At 35.2% G+C, this 9,754-nt stretch overlaps 1 protein-coding gene across 1 annotated transcript; it reads left to right on the forward strand.

The window, feature by feature from the left end:
• Window positions 1-4,103: 4,103 nt before the first annotated feature.
• On the forward strand, window positions 4,104-6,350 carry Ddx53 (DEAD-box helicase 53). The gene is made up of 2 exons (XM_077107606.1): window positions 4,104-4,185; window positions 4,525-6,350. Exons 1-2 carry the CDS (start codon window positions 4,104-4,106, stop codon window positions 6,348-6,350), a joined length of 1,908 nt encoding a protein of 635 aa, XP_076963721.1.
• Window positions 6,351-9,754: the final 3,404 nt, after the last annotated feature.

Raw genomic sequence — 9,754 nt, forward strand, 5'->3', positions numbered from 1 at the left:
CTTCTTACCAAAATACAAGCTTCCTTCATTTCACTTTCACATTTTCTATTCTGTTCTATCACACACATAAAGCAACAGGAAGAAAAGCAAATCACTTCAGAGTAGAGAAGTAAGAGACCTTACCCAAGAAATAGTTTGAGAATTTTATCTAATATTTTTCTGAATATTCTTGATCAAGTCTAGAAAGATTTTAGGCAATTAATTTCATTGTCCCCATAATGAAGAAGGAAAAGATGACCTCTGATTTGTCCAACAACTCTAGATTTCTGTAATATTGAGTATTATAAATGAAGTAATTAAAGCATAAAGATAGAGAAAGACAATACAAACTTCAATATTATGGTCTAGATGGGAGGTGTTCCCCAAAAGCTCATTTGTGAGAAATTTGAAGAAAGTTTAGAGGTGAAATGATTGGGTTAGGAGAGTCTTAACCTAATCAGTGTGTTTAAATGTAGGCAGTCAGGGTGTGGCTAGAGTAGGTGGGTGTCTGGGGATGTGCCTTTGGGATTTATATTTTTCCCTTGTTGAGAGGATTTCTTTCTCTCTCTCCTCTCTCTCCTGTCTCCTTTCTCCTCTCTCTTCTCTCCCCTCTCTTCTCTCTCTCTTCTCTCTTCTCTCTCTCTCTCCCCGCCCCTTCCCGGTACCATGTCCCCAGCTGCTTTCTTCTCCCACATACTTTCACCATGATGATCTGTCTTACCTCAAGCCCCAAGGAATGGAGTTGGCTTGTATATGGACTGAGACCTCTGAAACCATAGGCTCCAAAATAATTTTTTCCTCCTCTATATATGTTGTTCTTATCAGGTATTTTAGTCACGGCAGTGAAAAAGTTGACTAAAACATTTACTATATAACAGCCATACTTGATTAAACAAACTCCTTTTTTCTAATAGTTAATGAACTAGAAGATAGTAGGATCACTTTATAACTAATATCATTCATAGAAAAGATCAGAGGGGTTTTGATGTTATTTAATTAGAATACATCTGATTAAACAATCAAATGAAAATGAACATTGGTCAGATAATGCATATTATCTAGACCAGTGTTTTCTAAGTTGTAAAGTTGTATTAAAAAGAACTTTTCTAGTTGTACAAATTGTTAGTAAGAATTGCATTTAAATGGGGACTGGGCCCTTGAGAGTTTTTTGAGTTTAGTAACTCACTTCCAAAAAACAGAATATGGAAAATGAGTAAAATGTTTTACATTGGAGAATACCTGGGTAACACCACTTAACCAAGTAACCAAAATAAACATTACTAACAACTGTTCATGATGATATCAGGTCCACATCTCCCTAATAAAATATGATAAGAAAAGCACTTCAGCCATATAGTTTTTTGAATTCTGTAATCCCAATTTAATCATGAAAAATTACAACAGGTATACCAAATTTGAAAGAACATTCTACAAAATATGTGATCATTATTCCTTAAAACTGGTTATAAAAAATAAGGAAAGACTGAGAAGATCTAACAACACGCAACAAATAAATGCAATGTGAAGTCCTGGACTGAATCCTGAAACAGAAAATGAAATGCATTAAGAGAAAACCAGTAGTATTAAGTCTGGGGTTTAGTTAACAGTAATATACCAATAGTGATTGACAATATTAGAAGAAATCAAAACTGGTCAAAGGGAATGTGAGAATTCTTCAAACTATCCACATGAATATTCTGTAAATCTAGAATTGTTCCAAATAAAAAGTTTACTTTAAAATTAATGAGGAGGTCCATTAGAAAATTCCTATGGGAACTTTGGATTAAACAATTCATTTTATCAATACTTAAAATTATCTGAACTTCTACAAACTCTTAAAAGAGAGAATGCAGGATGCTATATTTCCAAAACATATTTAGCTAGCAGCCTTCTTTTTCTTCAAAATGTATCCTTCAGTAAAGTTGCTGACATAGAGAAGTTTTCCCCCAATGTGGCACAGATGCTATACTCAACCATGTTCAAATTTTTATCAACTTTCCCTAAAAAGGAAAAGACACTGTGAACATTAAATTTTCAGAAGGATTGAAAGTAGAGAATAATATGATGGACAAAAAATAAACATTAAAATCATATTTAATAGGCCACATCAATTGACCAAATGTAAAGGGAAAAATAATAAAGGATAAATACATAATCTACTTTTGTTAAATAAAACTAAAGCTAAATTAAGATGAAGAAAAATGAACTTAAATACCCATCAGGTTACTGTGAGCAGCAAGGAGTTCTTAGGCTGAATTAGTACAACCATTAAGTCAGTGAAGAGGCCTTAATAGTATTAATAAGATCATTTCTGCCATTTTGATTTTTTAAATTCTATGTGCTATGTTATAAAAGGTCCTCAATGAATCGTTTACAAAGGAGAAGGAAAAAGATTATGTGCATCAAATAAACTGGGTCATAGCAAGAAACATTGAACAAACTGGGGATATTACTCTGATAAAAAGAAACCCTTAGGGGGATTTGGTCCTTAAATACACAAGGAGAACGGAATTTAAGTCTGTGACTTCAAAGGAGAAGAATGACCTAAGGAAGAAAAAAGTAGTATAATAGCTGCAACCACTAAATCATTTCATAAGTGGAATAATAGAATAGACATTCCTGAAATGAAGTAAGCTCCCTGCCTCTGGGACTGCTAAATAGATGCTAGATCTAGTCCACCTGTCCAGATTGCTATCAGGTTGTTTTCTAGATTAGACCTAATAAATGACTTCTACACAACCTTCTCATGGAAAGATCTTGGAATATATGAAACCACAGGGAGAGAAAAAAAATCAAGAAATTCTGGGAAAAGTGGCAAACTATTAAAAATTATTTAAAGTACCTCATGTCTCAATGTGTCTCTTCTAATCATCATTCTTATAATAATATCTAGAAACTGTCTGGACAAGCACTGGTGTTTAGCTGAATAATAAGGGAGAAATGCTATCCTATATTGTTCCTCTAAGAGACTTTTGATGGTATGTTTTAAGTTACGCTAGATAGAAGGAAGCAATGAATTTTTGTAGACCAAGCATTGTTGGTAAGAACTGCATTTAAATGGGAACTGGGCCCTTGAGAGTGTACAAACGAAATTCACTAAAATAAATAAACATACAAATATATAAACAAATAACATGATTTTAAAAATCTTTTTTCTCCTACAGAAATAATTGGCTTATAAAAAGGCCAATGTGTATAAGTTCAAGACCTGTTTGAAAGTTTGTCCCAAGGTGAACCAGAACTAATTTGAGGAGAATAAGCTAAATATCCAGAAAAAAATTAAAGAATCAAAATGTCTATATACATACACACAATGGAATATTAGAAAATAGTATGTACTTTGTCATTTGTGACAACATAGATAGAACTGGAGATTATTAAGTCAAATAAAACAAGCACAGTAAGACAAGTATCATATGTTCTCATTCATATGCGACATCTAAAAAAGTCAGTCTCATAGAAGTTGAGAATAGAATAGCAGTTACTAGAGGCTAAGGAGACCTGGGGAAGGGAGGGATGGGAAGAGATTGGTCAAGGGGTACTAAGTAAGAGTTAGATAGGAGTAAGAAATTCTGGTGTGTACTGAACAGTTAGATAACTATGGATAAAATTATACTTATATATTTGAAAGAGCTAGAAGAAAGGATTTTGAATGTTTTCATGACAAACGAGTCATGTTTGAGGAGATAGCTAAGTTTAACTGAATTTAAATATTATATAATGTCTACAAATATCAAAACATCACAAAGTATCCCATAAATATATGTAATTCTTATGTATCAGTTAAAAAATAAACTTTAAATTGTTTTAAGCTAATGACAAAATTCTCAAATTTGTTTAATTGTAGGCAGGGTTACTCCATGAGAGTGTATGTCTTTTTAAATTTTACATCACAAATGCCTGCTTACACAACGCGGTCTTGGCCCTGTGATTGGCCAATCAGTTAAAACCCCTCCCCCACATCAAACACTGGTTCCCTAGGTAACCGTAACGGCTAACTACAAATAACTGCCACCACCGACCAAGTCCGTTGGTTCTGCTGTGCCTGAGGAGAGGCCTAAATCCTGTCATTCTTCCAAATGTATGTAGGCAAGAGGCCACCCTAACTTTACTATCACTCCACAATGTCTTGGGCTCCAGAGTGGAAGAGGGTGGAGTCTAATCCAAGAGATCCTGAAGGCAGCTGGGATAATAGGGGTGGCCGTGGTGGAGCTCGAGAAGGTAGAGGCCAAGGCAGAGGAGGGCGACACAGTGGAGGCCAGGGTGGCGGAAGTTGGGATGGCAGAGGCGGAGGCAGAGATCATGGCAGAAGCCAAGGCCAAGGCCAAGACAGTGATCCGGGCAGAGGCAGAGACCAAGGCCAAGACAGTGATCTGGGAGGAGGCGGAGGCGAAGATAGTGATTCCAGCAGAGGCCGAGGCTCAGGAGGAGACAGTGATTCTGGCAGAGACCGAGGCCAAGGCCAAGACAGTGATCCTGTCAGAGGCGGAAGCCCAGACAGAGATAGTGATCTGGGCCAATGCCAAGGCCAATGCCAAGGCAGAGACTATGGCTGGAGTAGTCTCTCAGACCATCTGGCGCCTAGGGCCACAGGATCACGTGAACCACCACTCTGTTTTAGCTTGAACAACAATATGGTTGGTGTAGTAATTGGTCGCGGTGGATCAAAAATAAAAGATATACAACATTTAACAAACACTAAGATACAGATCATAAAGGGGGATTCTGAAGCAGAGGTAAAAATTTTTGGTAGCCATGACATGAAATCAAAGGCAAAAGAAGCCATAGAAACTCTTCTTAAAAAACAACAAAGCTACAATTCAAAATATGCTGATAATGCCCCATTTCAATCTCCTGATGATAATGCTGCATCCCAACTCCCTTCTGAAAGCAGTTTAAGCACAAATTACACCGTCAGAAGGGCTCAGCCACTGTTAGATTGGGACCAAATCCGGGCAGAGTCTATGAAATGGGAAAAAAGAAAATGGGCAGATTTACCGCCAATTAAGAAAGATTTTTACGTAGAATCCAAAGAAACAAGCTTGATGTCTGAAGCTGAGGTGGATAACTGGAGAAAGGAAAATTTCAACATAATATGTGATGACTTGAAAATTGCTGAGAAACGCATCATCCCTAATCCAACTTGTAAATTTAAAGATGCGTTCCAGCAATATCCTGAACTGCTGAGAAACATAACAATGGCTGGCTTCCAAAAGCCAACACCAATTCAGTCACAAGCATGGCCAATTATTCTACAAGGAATAGATCTTATAGGAGTGGCCCAAACTGGAACAGGCAAAACATTGGCCTATTTAATGCCTGGGTTTATTCATCTCAGTTCTCAACCAATACCTAAAGAACAAAGGAATGGACCGGGCATGCTAGTTCTTACACCAACTAGAGAATTAGCTCTTCAGGTGAACTCTGAATGTTCAAAGTATTCATATGAAGGTCTTAAAAGTGTATGTATATATGGTGGTGGAAACAGAAAAGAGCAAATACAAGCTATTACAGAAGGTGTAGATATCATTATTGCAACTCCAGGAAGACTAAATGATCTGCAAATGAATAATTTTGTCAACCTAAGAAGTATAACCTACTTGGTCTTGGATGAGGCAGACAAAATGTTGGATCTAGGGTTTGAACACCAGATAATGAAGATTTTACTAGATGTGCGCCCAGACCGACAGACAATTATGACAAGTGCAACTTGGCCAGATACTGTGCGTCGACTTGCACATTCTTATTTAAAAGAGCCTATGATTGTTTATGTGGGTACTCTAGATCTGGCTGCTGTACATACAGTGAAGCAAAATGTAATTGTTACCACAGAAGAAGAAAAACGAGCTCTTATCCAAGAATTCCTAAAAAACATGTCACCCCAAGACAAAGTCATAGTGTTTGTCAGCAGAAAACTTATTGCTGATGACCTATCAAGTGATTTAAGCATCCAAGGCATACCTGTACAATTACTGCATGGTGACAGAGATCAGAGTGATCGAGAACAAGCATTAGAGGACTTCAGAACTGGAAGAGTGAAGATACTGATAGCAACTGATTTAGCATCTCGAGGTCTTGATGTTGATGACATCACACATGTATATAATTATGATTTCCCACGGAATATTGAAGAATATGTGCACCGAGTAGGACGTACTGGAAGAGCAGGGAAGACTGGTATATCGATAACCCTTTTCACTAAAAGTGATTCAAAGACTGCCAATGAATTAATTAAAATTCTAAAAAGAGCAAGTCAGAGTATCCCAGAAGATCTTGCAACCATGGCAGAAGAATACCAACTTCATGAACAAAAAAAAGACACAGAAAGAAGATCAAGAAAATATCAAGGAAAATCCAAGAAGTTTTATTAAAGTTTTTTGTTGAAAAACTCCACAACGCTAAAGGAAGACTTAAAGCATGTTAAATATATGCAGTATTCAAGAGACACAGTATTAGAAATATACTGGAAGTATGAAGAAACAATTCTTAAATAATATTGCTAAGCTTTTACAGTTGTGCATGTTCCTTAATAAACAAAATGTTTTAAAATAAGAGTGATAGATTATTATGTGAGCAAAAATTAAATGTTAGATATTGCTTAAACTCTAGATTTTTTGTTTTGTTTTGTTTTTTAATAGCATTCTATGTCCTTCTGTCTTCTCCAAAATACTTGGAAGAGGACAAGCATGGTGATAGTGTTTTTGTTGTTGTTGTTTGTTTTAAAATAGTTGTACTAAATTGAAGCATAACTTTCATCAAGTTTATCCCAGTTAAAAGATTCTCCTTACCCGCCTCCAAACCATTTATTGGTGCCATACCCATAAAAATGTCTCCATTACCAATCCCCAATTTTTAGTTCATCAAAAAATAAGTGCTAAATTTTAAAAAAGATTTAACAATTCTATTTTATCAGCTAGATGTAACCAACAGAGCAAGGTGTTTGGCTTACTAGAAATCAGATCCTTGTGTCATTTTTGAAACTAAAATTTGTTTAAATTCTGGGGCAGTTATTTGCCTTCTCTGTACTTCAATTTCTCCACTCATAAATTGAAATGGTTATATTAAATAATTTTGGGGTCCACTTCACCACTAAACTTCTGTAATATAGCTAAAATTATATACCCCAGTCTAGTATTCACATTTTATTGTTTAGGGAAAATTGTATCCTTGCATAATAAATTGAAAAGAGAAACTCTTTTTAATTATCAGAATAGTTCATTCTGCTTTTTAAATTGATTTTTGTAATGTGTCTGGCAGGTTTTCTTTTATTTGCTTTTTCTTTTCATTATATTATATTTTTAATTCAATTTGTCTTGAAAAGGTCAAAACCATATATTACACACACACCAGGGGAATGAATACGAAAGCAAAAAATACATCATGCACTGGGGAAAATGTTAAAATCTCAATTGACACTTTGCCATAAAAAACAATTTTAGTAAACCTCTTATTTAGAATTCTCTCTTGTGCTCTCTTTAGAAGCAATATATCTCTCACAACTGCAAAACAAAATCTCCACAATAATGCTAAATAAACATAAAATTCAGTGTTCAGCCTTAACCTGTCAAAATAAACAAAAAATAATGCAAAAATCTTTTCCCTAACATGTCTAAGCTATGTCCACAAATAGGTCAGAAATTAAATGAAAGAAAGAGGCAAACATTTTAGGTATAGGTATTTGAGGTTTACACTCTGCCTTTAAAGGCTTTTATATGGGTCTTAGTATCTCCTGATAAAATTAATAACAATAGTTAACATTGTTGAGTAACCTATATCAAGTGCTTTTTACCCCCTCAAAAGGTAATATTACCCCTACTAAACAGAGGATGAAAGAAAGAGTAGCTAACTTGTCTAAAGTTACTGACACTGGTTAAAGAGAAATTAAGCAGTATTTTAACCCAGAAGTACCTGATTACAATATTTACATTCTTTTTTATTTCAATGTAGTATCTATGAGGAAGATAATATACTCATCCTGAGGTTGCCCAAAATTTAGATGTAGTGAAATAGAGGTATAAGCAATTTATTCTACTGTAAAGGTAGTCTATATAGAAGAACATGAAACAAAACAAAACAAAAAAAAACAAACTCAAGTGGTCTGTTCCTGTTAACTCAGAGGATAAATGAGAAATGTTTGGCAAATGAGTATATGTTACTTGCCAGAATTCCTTTTAGGGGAAATGCTGTATTTGTTAGAAAAATGATGCAATATGAGATAGTGATATTCTTCAATCATGTTTAAATAACAATAACAAAAATTATCACTGAATGTCTCTGGGTAAGAAAAGGAGAGAAATATGCATTTCTTCTAAAACACAGGATGAAAAGAGACAGCTTACAGAAAAAGGTAAGTAGAGATAGAACAGCAGTCTCAACCAGGGATGATTTTGCTTCCAAGGAGACCATGATATATTTAAAAACAGTATTGGTTGTTACAATTTGGGGTGGGAGTGAAGATAAAGTGCTGCTAGCTAGTGGGTAGAGATGGTTAAACACCCTATAAGGACAACTGCATATGACAAAGAATTATCTGGCCCAGAAAAATAGTGCTGAGATGGAGAATCTCTGAGTATTTGTAAAACAAAACAAACAAAACTAATTGCACAGTAGCCAAGTGGAAATTCAAAGGAAAAATAGAAGAATTCTAAGTAAGATTTTACAGGTTATTCAGAATAAAACCCTACAAACTTCCTACAGTTGCTATCGTCTGCATCAGTGGTTCTCTCCTAGAGCTAATTTTTCCCATGTCTAAAGACAGATTTGGTTTTCACAACTAGGTTTGATGGTTGGTAGCATTGCTATCTCCTGGGTACAGTCCAAAGGGTGCCACTAATAATCACACAATGCATAGGAGAAGCTTCTCTTATAACAAATAATTATCTGCACCAAATGTCAATAGTATCATAATTGAAAAAGCATGCAATAGATTAAGCAAATAACAACTGAAGAAAACAAAATTAAAAAAACCAACCTAGAAGGGACTTTTAGAGAGAAAAAACAAAAAGATACTTATTTGAGATGTGCTGTGTAATATAGAAAACTCTACCAACCTTGCCATCTTTGGTATATTCTACAATTCTTAACCTGAATTGATTTTTCCCATGAAGGGACACTTGGCAATGTCTGGAAACAGTCTCAGTTATTCTTACCAAGGATTAGGATTCCTACTGGCATCTAGAAGGTAGATGTTAGGGACAAACATCTTATAATGCAAAGGACAGCACACTACAACAATGGATTGGGAGACTAATGCTTAGAAAGGTCACATAGCTTTTCCAAATACAGAAAAGTGGGAAAGTAGCAGAGAGCTTATAGTGCTGAAAATAATAGATTTATCAAAGAAGCAGGCCTGTAGTGTACAAAAACATAGAGAAGATGAGAAATATATTACGGAAAGCATACAGTTATTTACGTTTATATTAAAATAAGAACCCTATACAGGCATTTTTAACACTACATAATATTTCAATGTTTGTCCTACTCTTCTCCTTGGTTGTTAGGTGCCTCTGAAGCTTTCAAGCACTAGAGAAGCTGCATAGTAAACTGAAAGCTTGTAATCAGACTTTTCAGTGGTCCTTTAAAAAATTAATCTAAATAGTTTTGTTGGATATCTGATCACTTAGTCATTTAATAAGGTACAAACTATGACAACAATAAAAGTAAGAAATGATCTGAAGAAAGACTGAAGTAAAGCCTTCAAGTTCCTGGCTAGGGGAAGGGATGGGAATTTGGGGGCCATGCAAGATAAGCAAAAGATCCTACCAGTGTAATAAAT

Source organism: Callospermophilus lateralis, chromosome X, assembly GCF_048772815.1.
Source record: "Callospermophilus lateralis isolate mCalLat2 chromosome X, mCalLat2.hap1, whole genome shotgun sequence".
Taxonomy (NCBI): Eukaryota; Metazoa; Chordata; class Mammalia; order Rodentia; family Sciuridae; genus Callospermophilus; species Callospermophilus lateralis.

Bases quoted from the DNA above. Each gene is read 5' to 3' on its own strand.
- Ddx53 (XM_077107606.1), top strand. From the start codon at position 4,104: ATGTCTTGGGCTCCAGAGTGGAAGAGGGTGGAGTCTAATCCAAGAGAT. The intron at 4,186-4,524 runs GTGGAGCTCGAG...GCCAAGGCAGAG, and splicing joins GGATAATAGGGGTGGCCGTG to ACTATGGCTGGAGTAGTCTC.